At 40.3% G+C, this 15,782-nt stretch overlaps 1 protein-coding gene across 2 annotated transcripts in view; it reads right to left on the bottom strand.

The window, feature by feature from the left end:
• The window catches only part of LOC117513878 (mannosyl-oligosaccharide 1,2-alpha-mannosidase IA), an 827,748-nt gene that overhangs the window by 69,164 nt on the left and 742,802 nt on the right, over nucleotides 1–15,782 (bottom strand). For both annotated transcript variants that reach the window (XM_034174114.1, XM_034174115.1), the window contains exon 5: nucleotides 3,017–3,111. In XM_034174114.1, coding sequence (XP_034030005.1) covers nucleotides 3,017–3,111 — 95 coding nt within the window. The remainder of the gene's footprint in view (nucleotides 1–3,016; nucleotides 3,112–15,782) is intronic.

A 15,782-nucleotide genomic window follows, 5' to 3' on the forward strand; every position in this document is an offset into this window, starting at 1 on the left:
AGATGCTGAAAAGCTTCGCTCGTCATGTCCATGAAATATACATATTAATAAAAGAAGGCTGCATGATGATAGTGTGTACCACATTCCATCTCTCGAGGCACTTTTAGAAAAGCCGATTACTGAGCATCAAAGTGAATTCTAATGATGATCTTGCATCATGTTGCCTGTTGGGGAGGTACGTAAAACATGGGATGGGGTTGTGTCACCCCATGTGGATAATTTGACTGTCACAATCAGTGGCACAGTACTGATATCAGCTCCCATCACTATTTCATCTTTTGAATGTTTTCTCCTGTGAGATCAGATCTCATTTCCAGTTGGACCAAATTATTCCCACTCAGGGATGATCTATGTTCACATTTAAACACAACCACCACTTGAAATCTACAGCCAAACTACACTTACAGATCAACGTTGCCATTCTATTGCATGATGCAGAATTAATGTCAATAAAAAAGGTAATGGCTCAGAACAGATTAAAAAGTAATGCTTAAAAATGCAAATATTATTCATACAGCCTTTAAAGTGTTTATTAGCTCAAATTAAATTTTTTTATCCAAATGTCACTCTTACTAGAAAGTTCGGACTGCAGCTGCTGCAGTCACAATAAATCTCCCTTAAATCCTTACAGATAACTTTCCTTCTTTAATTAAGGTTTAATGTTACAAAATTGGGTGGAGCTTAATTATGTAAAACAGATTATGATCACAGTTGCTGGATTTTCTTAACATATTACCACGCATTTCAGTGTTCCAAGCTGTCCTAAGAAATCTGAATAACTGCAAAACCAAAATTAGTGGTACTTGCAGTTGAAACAGAAAATTAACGAATAAATACTGTTGCTCAAGCAGAAAACTAAAATACATCTTAAATGAAGAGGTCAGCTGAGCAGAATATTACTGCAGTAGAGTGGGTGTTGCATGTTACAGGTCCTGTGATTTCTCAAGAATCTTTAGGAGTTGCTTGAACATCTCAAAAGCTCCACTGAAAGTTGTACAAACTGCAGGTAGTGCTCACTGTGCAATTCACTGAATAATCTCACATACATCAGCCTCATATTATATCATCGCATTGGAGCAACATTGTTAAGTCTGTTAATACTGCTGAAACATTTAAAAGTTTTTGTAGAAACCACACCAAGGCTTCTTGTTAATTATTTAATTATTATTATTAAAATAATTTTTAAATCTTTTTCCTTTTTTTCCACAGTAATGAGATAAGATAAGATAAAACTATATTTATCCCGAAGGAAATTATTTTGGCAGAGTACCAAAACAATAAACAGTGAACTTTTTTTTTTACAATAAGTATAACAAATTTATGTGAAATTACTTGAAGACATTTGCACACATTTGACACTACTGCACATAAATTTGAATAATTGTTCAATATGTTTTCATCCTGCAGAAGGGGGAGGAATTATACAGTCTGATTGCCACAAGTAGAAAAGACCTCATGTGGCATTCTGTGGTGCACCTCAGTAATCTCAGTTTATGGTTGAGGGTGCTCTGACAAAATGTTAATGTGGCATGCAGGGGGTGGGAGGTGTTGTCCAAGATGCTGAGCAGCTTCCTCAGCATCCTCCTCTCCGACATCTCCACCACAGACTCCAGCTCAACCCCCAGGACAGAGCCATCTTTCCTGATGAGGTTGTTGAGTCTGTTCGTATCAGCTGCCTTCAGCCTGCTGCCCCAGCACACTACAGCGTAGAAGATGATGCTGGAGACCACTGAGTGATAAAACATCTGTAACATGTTTCTACAGATATTGAAAGATTTCAGCCTCTTGAGGACGTACAGTTGGCTCTGATCTTCTTATACACAGCATCTGTGTTTACAGTCCAGTCCAGGTTGTTGTCTATGTGGACACCCAGGTACTTGTAGATGAAGATGAAGGGTTAAAAAGTAAACCACCATGAGAGCAGATTAGAAAAAAAAAAAATGATTTATGTTTATATTCAATTTGAATCTGACTCCATGCTGCAATCTGGACAGTCAAAAGTCACATGAAAATTCAGTAAGGTATGTCTTCTATAATACATTCCAATTCTAAGGTAGAACTATCCTAGTGTATACTAAGGTATATCTAAATATCTTTAAAAAAGAAGAGTAGAATAGAAGAGTAGAATAGAGTAGAGTAGAGCCACTTAGGTGCCTGGTCTTGAGAGCCAGGGATGGTAGGTTTCCCCAAATCCGTATCCAGCCTCATTCATAGGTAGGTTGATATGCAATTCACATTGCATTTTCCCAAATCTGATTTGGTCTGAATGCTCAGATTGGACTCCAGTTGTGTTCTGCTGCATCTGTGAGTTTTCATGCCATCTATGTAAAACTCCCCATGTTCTGTTGCTTGATGCACACAAAGTCAATAGAGTAGGCGTAAAATTGCATTTGTAAAACTGTGCGTATGAACGAGCGATAAATGAGGTCCCAAGAATTTATGAACGTCTGCTCTAAAGATCCAACAAAACCTCAGGCATCAGACAGAAATGTCCTATTACCCAGAGAGCTACACCACCATGATGCGAATGGCTGTTCACCAATGAGGAAGCCATTGGTTTACAATCACCACCAAAAATGCTAAACAAAAGTTTACATTTAATCAAGCAGAGACCAAGCCTTCTTTTATGTCATATTGATTATGTCAGATCTGGATCAACAGTGTAATCTAATCAATTTTCCCTAATGTTCATCTAACCATACAGTTTCATAGAAATCTGTCTGCCACTTTGTATATCTTGAATATCTACGGATAAACACATGGTGGTGATCACATAGCCTCTGCATCTATTAGGGTGGTTTCAGAAAATAACTGCTAAACCTTAAAAATAAGGTGCTATTCTATTTGTTTAAAACTTGCACCTCAGACTCAGCTAAGGGATTTCAAATCATGCTCTGGGTGTAGTAGGTGCCAGGATGAACACATTGGATGTGCTTTGATTCATACAAGCTAACTTGACAGACTGATATTATCTTTTAAGAAGGCGATGGAGGTGGAAGCTGCTGCTGAGGCTCACCTCCCCAGGTTGATGACTCCTCGGGGGATTCCTGTTGGTGTGTTGAAGGCAGGGAGCAGCTTCTCTCCCAGCTCCACCGCTTTATTCTTGAACAACTAAAAACAAGAGAGAAAAATGGAAGGAGACGACTTGTTAATGTCGTAAACAAACAGCATGTGTGTGAATGTGTTTTTTCTTTGTTTCTGTGGCAAACAAACAGTAGACAATTCGAGATATGTATTAAAGCTCAGAATGCTGTCTATAAGCCAGTACAAGGTAAAGCGATGAATAAAATGAATAAATAAATCACACTTACAAAATGGGAGCCAAAAATGTTACACACAATTCTCCCTGTAAAGCTAATTATGTGATACATAAATCCTGATATAACCCAAGTTCTGCAGGATTAAAAGCAACACCATTGAGGCAATCTACAATAGGCCATTTAAAAGTGAATTGTGTCTCTAAAATGGCCAGACTGAGGCCAATTTAATGCTGGATTATCAGTCACCAAATCGGCGTGAGTCAGTGGGAAGGAAAAAGTAAGATGTTGAAGTCCTGACAAAGGGGGCAGCAGACACACAGAGCAGAGGACAGGAAAGTTCTACAGAGAGAGGAGCTTCAGAGAAATCCCATGAGACATGACAAGAGCAGAGCGAGTGATTGATAAGAGACAGACAGAGTATATAGAGGGAAAACCGGGTCTACAGGCCTCTTCACACATAGTGCGAATATGTACAACTTAGGGCAACTCCCGGTGGAACAACTCATATGAGTGAACCATGAAACATTGCGCCGACGGGCAGGCATGCACGATGCCAGTGTGATGGTTCATGCACATGGGAACAGTGCGAGCAGCAGTGTGATGTATAATCACATTGTGCAGCTGCTGTGAAAATAAAAAAATATATAAAAAAAATACATGTCACCCACAGGAATCGAACTTGCGCTTTCCAAAAGCTCTGATTGCCAGTCAGAAACTTTACCCATAAGCTACCATCACTGGCCTGTGAAAGGTGCAGGAAAATGCTTGATATCAGGAAGGACATGGACGTATTAAAAAAAGTAAAACCACACACCATACAAAACATCGCATTATATTTAATCCAATTTATCAAGCGGACAATACAAATATGATCTGTCTGTTCCTCTGTATATGACCCATGGTCTCAGACATGACATGAATGATGAATCAGTGTGCTCTTATCATGTCCATATCTATTGGTGGTGTGTCCAGCCAGTCGTATCGGGCAGGCGCGCAGGCAGGACTGTCACTGCATAATGTGGAACAGAGCTCATGTGGGTGACATGATAGTCAGATCATCCGCTGCATCTTATGATCCGATGGTCCATTTCAACCTGGGGGCAGCCTGTCAATGGGTATGAGGCATTAGAGGCAGCTACGATTCTACACATTTTGCATACGATTCCTGTTTCATGCGCACTTTATGCACAAATCAAAAAATCCGCACTATGTGTGAAGGGGCCCTACACAAAGTTAACGTGAGCTTGTGAATGCATCAGCTGAGGAGAACAAACAGTAAAACTGGGAAGATGTAGAGTAATATGTACGAGTGTTCTGCTTTCATTTACTATTAGGGCTGTTACCTACATGATATGCTGCATACAGTACATCCCCTATCATTAATTCAATTTCAAGTTATTAATTTTAGCACCTTCTCATGACATAGTAATTTAAAATCAAAATTTAAAATCAAAAGGACACAATAAAAAGGTAAAACACAGTAGAATAAAAAATAAATTACAAAGCAAACATAAAAACAGAATAGACTGATGATAAGACAGTCTAAAAAAGTGGGTCTTCAGTCTTGATTTAAAAGTCTCCACCGTGTCAGACTGCCTATAACTGCAGGTAGTGTGTTCCAAAGAGTAGGGCCACAGTAGGAGAAAGCTCTATACCCCACAGACTTTTTATTCACCCTTGAAACACACAAAAGCCCTGCACCCTGTGAACGCAAGGGCCGCGCAGGTATGTAGGGCTTAACCAAGTCAGCCAGGTAGGAAAGAGCCAGTCCATGAACAATTTTATAGACCAGCAACAGGACTTTAAAATCAGGTCTGGCAGAAACCGGAATCCAATGAAGGGATGCCAGAATGAGTGTAATGTGGTCAAACTTTCTACTTTGTGTCAAAATCTGGTAGCAACATTCTGCACTAATTGAAGACCGTGAATGCTAGACTGTGGCAGACCAGAAAATAAAGCATTACAATAATCCAATCTGGAAGAAATAAATGCATGTATCAAAGTCTTAGCATCGGACACAGACAGGATGGGATGAATCCTTGCTATGTTTCGCAGATGGAAGAAGGCATTCCTCGTAATATCTCTAATGTGGGGGCCAAAGGATAACGTAGGATCAAAAAGTACGCCAATATTTCTCACTTTGTCCGTATGATATACAACACACGAACCCAAATTAAGTGCCAGCAGGTCAAATTGATGCCGATGTCTGGTTGGACCAAGAACCATCTTTTCAGTCTTATCAGAATGTAAGAGTAGGAGGTTACTAGACAACCAACTTCTCACAGATACAAGGCAATTTTCTAAGGATTTTATATGGGTAAGATTACCAGCAGTTCAGTATCAGCATAGCAATGAAAGGCAATCCCGTAATGCAGTAGAATATGCTCAAGGGGCGCTATATAAAGTAAGAAAAGCAAGGGGCCTAACACAGACCCCTGTGGAACCCCAAATTTCATTTCACCAAGGCCAGAGGTTACTATACACAACACAATGAGAACGACTGGGCAAGTATGACGTTAACCAAGCAAGGACACTTCCAGTAATCCCAAAGTAATTTTCCAGCCTATCAAGTAAAACACAATGATCCACAGTATCAAACGCAGCACTAAGATCTAAAAGCACTAAAACCATCGTGGTGTCTGAATCCATTGCATGCAGAAAATCATTCACCATTCTAATAAGCAGTGTCTCTGTGGAGAGATGTTTTCTAAAAGCAGACTGCAGTGGCTAAAAAAGATCATTCTCAGTAAGATAGTCCACAAGCTGCTGTGAAACTTTTGAATGACAGATTTGATTTCGGCCTGTAATTATTCAGTACACCAGGGTCAAGACCAGATTTCTTAAGCAATGGTTTAATCACTGCAGATTTAAAACACCTAGGAACAGAACCAGAGGGCAATGAAAGATTAACAATTTCCAACACAGTCGGCCCAAGAATGGGCCATAGGTCCTTAAACAATTTTGTTGGTATAGGATTGAACACACAGGTTGTGCTTTTTGTAGACGTCACAAGCTTCGCCAGCGCATCTAGTGAAATAGTGTCAAATTCTGTAAATCTAGGTGTCACCTCATTAATAACACCCACCTCCACAGCAGGGTGCAATGACTGAGCCAAGGCATGTTGAGATATACTCGATCTAATGTCTTCTATTTTCTTCTCAAAGTAATCCAAGAAGTCCTGAGCTACAAATGAAGACTGACTAACAGGTGGCCGTCCATGGATAAGAAATGCTACCATGTCAAACAAAAATTTTGAGTTGTGCTTGTTTTTATTGATTAAATCTGAATAGTCGGCCGCTTTGTAGTCCATAGTGCATGCTTATACTCTACAACTGCATCATGTCATGCAAAGTGAAACGCCTCTAATTTGGAGTTACGCCACTTCCATTCAAGACTTCTAGCCTTCTGCCTGAGGTCCCGCAAGTAACCACTGAACCAAGGCGACTGCACTTTGGGAAGGCAAGGCCTTAATAACTCTCATCAAGTGTAGTTTTGAGTACTGAGTTCAAACTATCCACCAGACTGTCTACTGATTGAGAATTCTGCAAAGTTGAAGCTAAAAGATCAGGCCATCTAGCTTCAAGTTCAGTCCTAGTTGAAGGTTTAATGCGTTGCCGCAGTATTAGGTAAGGTTGCTGCTCCACTAAATGTGGGAGTATAAATGTAAACTTAAGTGAGTGGTCAGAGACCACCGATGCAAGGGGCAGGATACCAATATTTGTGACAGCAACACCACATACAAGAACCAAATCCAGGGTATTTCCACTAATGTGCATCGAGCCCTGAATGCATTGCTGAAATCCCAATGCATCCACAATTTCCATAAATGACTAACAAAGGGGATCAGAGAGCCTATTCATATGAATGTTAAAATCAGAAATGATCAAAATATTATCAGCACTAGTTGACAAGTTAGAAATAAATGCACGAAATTCGACCAAGAATTCAGAATATAGGCCAGAGGGCCTATAAACAATGACAAAATAACACAACTGATGTCCATACTTCTGCCCCGCACAATATGTAGCATCATGGGCAGAGTGGAGAATCAGATGCTCAAATGATTTATACTAGTGACCCCCAACAGTTAATAAATTATACCTAGACTTGTAAATAAAAGCAATACCCCCGCTTTGCTTCATACCACGGGAAACATGACTAAATGTGTATGCTGGTGGGCAGGCTTCATTTAGGGGAAGGACAACTGTAGGTTTAAGTCAGGTTTCACGCAAACCAATCATATCTAAATGGTGATCCACAATTAAATCATTGATCAACATATATTTTGAAGACAGTGATCTGATATTTATAAGTCCCAAACTAAGGACCTCGGCAGAGTTGACATTTGGACTATTTGGGTTTATGGGTGGTTCCAAAGTAACATTTCTGAGGTACCTAAAAATAGGTTTAGGCCTGATACACTCCACACGAATTGCAGGCATCACAATTTCCATAAATGACTTACAGAGGGGATCCAAGAGCCTATTCATATGAATGTTAAAATCACCAATGATCAACATATTATCAGCACTAGTTGACAAGTTAGAAATAAATGCACCAAATTCATCCAAGAATTCAAAATATGGGCCAGGGGGCCTATAAACAATGACAAAATAACACGACTGATGTCCATAATTCTGCCCCAGACAATATGTAGCATCATGGGCAGAGTGGAGAATCAGATGCTCAAATGTTTTAACGGTTGATGGGTGGTTCCAACGTAACATTTCTGAGGTACCTAAAAATAGGTTTAGGCCTGATACACTCCACACAGATCGCAGGCATCACACATGAAATATTGAATACAGCAGGAACAGCCAGCGGGCCATCCTCAATTCCAATGTTATCCAATGTAGTAATAGGTACTAAATTTGAAAAACATATCCCCCTATAATTTCTAGAAACATGCCTACAGGCAAAGTCTCAACCTGATAAATCTCCTTCTCTAAAAAAAAAATCACTATCACCACCTTGGATTGTCTGTGCTAAATTCCCTGCTAAACTAGTGGATCCCACACCCACATTCATCCTGTGCTCTGTGACCTGCTGTATACTCCTAGTGTTACCCTCCCTGCAGAGCCCTATCTATATTCGCGGACAAGATGGTAGCTCCCTCTCTAGTAGGGTGAAAGCCATCCGGTATCAACAAGTCAAGTCGGCCCCAGAACAAAGGCGAATTATTGGCAAAACTAAAACTGTGTTTTGTACAAAACTGTGCCAGCCACCTATTTAATGATAACAGCCTGCTAAAAACCTCATCACCACCCCGGGAGGGGAGGGGACCAGAAACTATTAAGCGATGCTGACATGACCTTCTAGCAAGGTCACAAGTCCTCTCTATATTCATTTTCGTGACTTCTGAATGCTTCATCTTAGCATCATTTGTGCGAACATGAATAACTATATGACTGTATTTCATGTCATGATTCTTGGTCTGTTTACCATTTTGCAGTGTCAGTACCCTGAGGTGGGAGGCTATATCAGGAGCACCCCAGGAATATATTCAACATCAGCCAGCATCTGCAGCTCAACCTTGCAGGTGATGGAATCCCCTATGACTAGCACCCGACGTTTCGGCCTGGGGACAGGAGTGGAGGTCCACAGGCTCAAAAAAAACTGACATCAGGCATATCCAGAGGAGAAAATCAGTTCATAGTTCGCAAAGGCGAATATAATTTGGGTGCCACAACCGAGTGCCGCACCCCACGTGACTTCCGCTGATCCCCACGTGACTTCCTCTGCCCGACCACAGTCTGAAAACCATCCTCCCCGGTCGGCACCTCTTTACTAATGCCAATAGGCATAACAGCTGGCTCTACATCAACCATGCCTGTAACATCAATCTCCACAAGACTAATAAGCTGTTCCAACTTACGAACACGGCTCTCCAAGAGAGCCACCCTCTCAGCCAGTATCATATAATAGTTTCTTAAAAACACCAAAAACCACAGAAGTTAACCCACTCTTAAAATTAATAAAATACTAATAAAATAATAAAATAAAACAATAAAATAATATTCACAACAATAATCAGCCAAGCTAAACACAGCTAGCTCAGTTAGCTTAGCATAACTTAGCTTAGCTTGTCCTGAAGACGTCCCGGCTTCCCAGCAGAAACGACTAACTGCTGATGTAATGGCAGCCTCTGGCGCTGCAGCAGGCCTGGCTGATAGGCTCTGGTGAGTCACAAATCCAGCTGGCGACCAGGTTAGGGTATAGTTCTCCACTGCTTCTTCACATTGAAAGGAGCAAGCTGATGTGGTTTGGGTATCTGGTGAGGATGTCTCCTGCTCTTCTCCCTGGGGAGGTCTTCCAGGCAACTGGTGGGAGGCCCCAGGGAACACCCAAAACACACTGAAGAGATTATACAAGGTCTGTTAGAAAAGTAATGGACCTTTTTATTTTTTGCAATAACCTTACGGATTTGAATCACGTGTGATTGCATCAGCCAAGCTTGAACCTTCGTGCGCATACATGAGATTTTTCACGCCTGTCGGTTGCGTCATTCGCCTGTGAGCAGGCTTTGAGTGAGCACTGGTCCTCCCCCCTCGTCGGATTTTCATTGTGAGGAAAATGTCTGAATGGCTGGAGCAGCAGTGCATAAAATTTTTCCAGAAACTGTGAGAGACAGCCAGGTGGACACCATTTGGAAAATTCAGATGTCGTCTGACTAGCAGAGAAATGGCAAGAGAGGTGCACATAGCACTTTTCCTGCACATTCCACTGTTAAAGGAGATTTTGTCATGAAAACAGGAACAGGAGAAATTCACCACGGAGCCGCTAATGGCGCGGAACGAAAGCACGTCCATGTTTGTCTCACAGGACATGCCCTGACATGCTCAGCTCTTCGACAATTTCTCAGATACTCACTTGACTGAAAAGCCACCCAAAGCCGTCTGAATATTCCGAATGGTGGAAGAGCTGGGCATGTCCCGTGAGACTTCCAACATGGAGGTGCTTTTGTTCCGCGCCATGAGCGGCACGTCTTTTATTACAAAATCTCCTTTAACAGTGGAATGTGCAGAAAAAGTGCTATGTGCACTTCTCTTGCCATTTCTCTGCTAGTCAGGCGACGTCCCGGATCAATACAGTATTCAGTTTGGAAATGATCTGGTCGTTTCAGCCTGTCGATCGCCGCTCGGAGCGCGGCACGCCATCCGCCATTGTGCGCCGCCTTTAATCCGGTTGTAATGGTCTTTAATCTGTGTGATCCCCATAAGATCTTCACCAAAAGCCATCTGAATTTTCCGAATCGTTTCCACCTGGCTGTCTCTCACAGTTTCTGAAAAAAGTTTGATTTAGCAAAGCGGCAGCCGCTCCGCCATTTTCCTGACAATGAAAATCCGCCGAGGGGGCTGGACCACTCCTCCCACAAGGCGTGCTCACAGGCGAATGACGCAATCGACAGGCGTGAAAAAACTCACGCATGCGCACGAAGGTTCAAGCTTGGCTGATGCAATCGCACGTGATTCAAATCCATAAGGTTATTACAAAAAATAAAAAGGTCCGTTACTTTTCTAACAGACCTCGTATTTCCCAACTGGCTTGGGAATGCCACAAGATCCTCTGACAGAGTTAGCGCACTTGACGGAGGACAGGGAAGTGTATGATGAGCTGCTTGGTCTACTGCCACCAAGACCTGACAACTATACTTTATGTTCTATCTTCATATTTTGATACTAACACCTCTAAGAAGATGATTAAAATCAGAGTACTACAACTACTACTACTACTAATAATAACAGCCTACTTTTTCATATATCACAGTCATTCCATGCAAAAATTATGGCTCAGCTCTATTCATGTTGAATGTCTGACCACCAAAATTTCATGTCAGTTTTTCTTAAAGTAATAAATAGTGGACATAGAACCACTTGATTCTCAACAAATGAGTTTTTATTTCCACACCAGATGAAGGTATATTTCTATGGTGAAGAAAATGTTGCCATAAACCAACAAAAACCTGGTCTAAAGTTGAGGGCAGAGTTTTTTATGATATTTACACAACACAAGATTCACATATGGAATACACATATGTGTATGATGCACAGAACCATTGTGTGGTGGATGCGGCAATGCATGGCACCGACACATACGCCCAGACCTGACCTGGCCTGATGATGATTCTACAGACAGAGATGGACCCTGGATATGGATTTGAAAACAAAAATTTAAAGTGAAGTGAAAGTAGACACAACTGGAACAAACACAAAACCTTAACTAGAGCACCACACTCAGAGTGCAAGCCTCTGCCAACACTAGTTTCCAATTCAACAAATTTTTACCTTGTAAAAAGTTTTAAAGGTCATTATCCTGTTAGAAGTGACCTTTCGTAAGCTAAAATATAATATAAAAAATATAGCTCAAAAGAACTTTTCAATGTTAAAAATAATCAAATATCCACTAAATCTACAATATGGATCAGATGCAGCTCAAACTTAGGCTATTCACTGAGGGTGCCAGTTTGTACCTCCCTGTCACAAATGAGTGTGACTGAGGTACTTTTGATTGAGACATAATGTAAATGTCATCAAATGGGCTTTTCAATATTAAATTCAAATGTCCACAAAATCCACAGTCCAGATCAGATCTGGATCATGATTGGGGCATGTTTGATTATGATATAATGGAAAATATAGATTAAATAGGGATTTCAATGTTAAATTCAAATGGCGACAAAATCCACAATCCGGATCAGATCCAGATCAAACTTTGTCAGGTGATTGTGAGTGCATTTGCACCTAAGTTACATTCAAATATGAGAGTGATTGAGGCATGTTTGATTATGATATAATGTAAAATAGACATTAAATGGGGATTTCAAAGTTAAATTCAAATGCCTTCAAAATCCATAGTCCACATCAGATCTGGATCAAACTTTGTCAGACAATAGTGAGTGCCAGTCTGCACCTAACATTCAAATATGAGGGTGATTGGGACATGTTTGATTAAGATACATATAATGTAAAATATACATTATAATGGGTTTTCTATGTTAAATATAAATGGCCACAAAATCTGTAATCTGAATCAGGTCCAGATCAGACTTTGTTATTCAATAACAGATATCATCCTACATAACATTCTAAAATATGAAAGACATGTGATCTTTTTTGACAGAGTTATGAAGTTTTGAAAATTCCTTCAATGTTTAAGATAGGAATTTTTCCAATTTTTGAAGATTTTTCCTGATGTTGCCCTTTGACCTATGACCTTGAAAATTTAATCACTCTTTGCCTACCTGGATATGAATCTTCAGTAAAACTTTCATGATGATATATGAAAAAGTGTGGGCTCCAGGCTGTTCGCAATCAGGCAGACAGACACAAACAAAGCATTCATGTATTTGCCTCATCACGTCTTGACTACTGTAACTTGCTGTTTTTAGCCTTAGCAAGTCCTCTCTGGAACACTTATAAAGACGTCACATGTAACACCAATTCTCTCTCCACCTTGCACTGGCTCCTCATCCATTTCAGACTGCAATTTAAAACTGTGGTACTGACTTTTAGAGCTCTGCATGGTCAAATGTCACCTTATATCACTGACCTTTTACACCTGTATGTCACAAGCAGGCCTCTGAGGTCTTTGGACATCGGCCTGTGGGCTGTGCCTAGGACAAGGCTGAAGACCAGTGGAGACTGAGTATTTGCAGTTATGGCACCTAAATTTTGGAATGCACTTCCTTTGGACCTATGCTCTGTGAACTCAGTTGAAACACTTAAATTGAAGCTCAAGACCCATTTGTATGGACTGGCTTTTACCTCATTTTATCTAGTTTCATGTTTCTGCCATTTTTTATTTCTGTGTTCTTATGTCTTATGTGAAGCACTTTATGATTTTTATCTGGAAAGGTGCCATATAAATAAACTTTACTTGCTTACTCACAAGAAAATCTCACTCTTTTCAGTTCACCATCTAAATAATGCATCAGTTGCTGGTGTAGATATCTCTTTGAGGCAATTGCAGGTGACACTCAATTGGTTTATTTCATGCTTTGCACAAATCATATCCTAATGAATGATTAATGAAGAGACTAACTGCAACCCTTATGCAGCCCACCCCTTTGTTTCCACTCAAATTTTGTGTAAATAGCTGTTGAATTGAACATATTATGCACTTTAAACTAATCAAGATGGGGCCCAAAACATAAAATGTGACTAATAAAATTAATAATATTTTGTTGTCTGTGTGTCCTGCTGTGTGGACAGTGTGGCAGTATCAAGAAGCAGAAGACAGAGTCCTTGATTTGGAAACCTTCAAAGCCTTGAGAGTTTGTTTTTTTTCTTTATTTCTTTTTTCATTTTATTTTATCTTTTAGTGGGAATAAATATCTCCAACTTCACTGCTTCAAGGCTGCGACCCTGCATGAGCAGGCTGACATTGTTTTCAAAAAGCTTGGTTGTCCTATCAGATGATGTTTCAGATTTATCCTCTCCACAGAAAACATCAGGAGGTTTTATTCTGGATTGAAAAATGCTGCTGTACTATAGATGACTTTCTGTTGAACAGGGCTAATGTGGATGATATAATAATGGGTCTGACTCAGCTAAATAATTACAACATCCTCTGAAAACACATCAGTGATCAAATGCTGCGCGGCTCTCTGCCGAGACAAGAGTCCGGTCGGAATTAATAACTTCAAAAGGAATTCCCGCTTTAAATAAAATGACACCTCTTATAAAGTTGTAATACAGACCAGAAAGTACAATAGACTAAAATTTTTTTTTTTTTCCTCCCAAAGTGAGACGTGCTGCGTTCTTTATAAATTACATCCTGATGTGCAGCGCAGCCAGCTGAGCTCAGCTCAGATGTATGGAAAGACATTCATGTCAATATGTCTGAAAGGAAATGCTTTTCACAATAACTACAGATTTTCTTTATTTCTATTTATGTCCAGAGATCAAGGATCCAACACGCAGAGTTTATTATGTCCAAAGTTTAAGGATCCAGTGACATCAGTGATCCAGTTTTATCCAGTGATAAAACACATGTAAAGCCTACTTTTAGTACACAAAAAGAGGTATCGATAAGGGAATCGATAAGGAATTGGATCGATACGCGGACTCAATAATGGTATCAATATCGATAAAATCTTATCGATACCCATCCCTAATGACAGCTCATCCTGAATAAACCAAGAACCACCAGACAAAGACCATAAAGTACGCACTGCATCCTAAAAATTGTGATGAAGACAGCTGGGAGTGTCATGCTTTCCAGTCCACAGTTCATCCTGATTATGTTCATCCTGTCCTTAGTGACCCAGGCACTGTGCTTTTTCATTTGTTCTGCAAGTTTTCTTGTGTCCACAAGCAGAAAAACATGTATCCTGTCAATGTGTCATCTGAACTATAAACTCACACTTAAATGGACTCTGTGCCTGTGTGCACATGTGGATATGTGCAGGCACGTGCTTCGAAGAGAACCTCGATTTATACAAGGATGTGGAGATTTTTTTTCTTTGGCTACTTTTAAACACAGTTAAATAGTTTCCATGCCTGCGTGTGCAGGCAAGAGTGTGCACATATGCTTTAAAGAAAGCCTTGATTTGTACAAAACATCAGTGCAGTTGTTAATATGTACTTATGTTCTTACTGTGTCCTGATTCAACCATGTACTTGCTACATATTTCTGAACATGTCCAAAGTCAAAGTCCATGGAGAATACACAACGTACTTAAAGAAGTTGTACAGGTGCTTTCTGCATCCTTCCAAATTTTTATGCATGTTGTGGAAATGTGGATAAGGATGACAGGGTATTAGTATGACTCCATCAAGACATTAGTAAGACTGTATAAGACACAATCAAGACTCGATCAAGGCTCTACCGTCTTGTTACACAACTACCTTCAACATGGCAGCAAGACAAAGAAAAACTGCAGGTTGATAGCAAGAGGATGTGTGAAAGAACCATGACTGTTTTAAACAGCTTAAAACTGCTGTGACAGCACTTTGTACTATCAGGACTCATACTACCAAGACAATACCCAACACCCATCACAATTTGACAGTTATGGTGTTGTGGTCGAAAATTGTGTACATGATGATGGGTTTAAGCTGCTGGGTGCCACAATCCCACCACAGTTAAGGAAACAGTGAACACAATAAGAGGCACAACACCTCCCTAATGAGTGTCAGAATTCACAGAACTTACAGTGCCTCTGTTTAGGCTGCTATGATGCAATACTGCTGAATGAATTATGTGATGTTGTAGCTCAAAGCTAAAGAAATAGTTGAGGCTGTAAATGTTCCCTATAACTCGTGAAATTACTGGTATAAAATGGTTACTGCCTTCATTTCTTTTTTCACCCCATCAGACATGTCCTACACACACACACACACACACACACACACACACACACACACACACACACACACACACACACATGCACACACAGTTAATGGGCTGAGCAGCAGTTCCGGAAGGACACAACATAATTAACAAAGCCAGAATGATTCTGCTCCACAATCTGACAGCATTTTTTTAAGTGACACATCCATTTTTTCCGCAAATTCTTAA

This window comes from Thalassophryne amazonica, chromosome 7 (assembly GCF_902500255.1).
Source record: "Thalassophryne amazonica chromosome 7, fThaAma1.1, whole genome shotgun sequence".
NCBI classification, from domain to species: domain Eukaryota; kingdom Metazoa; phylum Chordata; class Actinopteri; order Batrachoidiformes; family Batrachoididae; genus Thalassophryne; species Thalassophryne amazonica.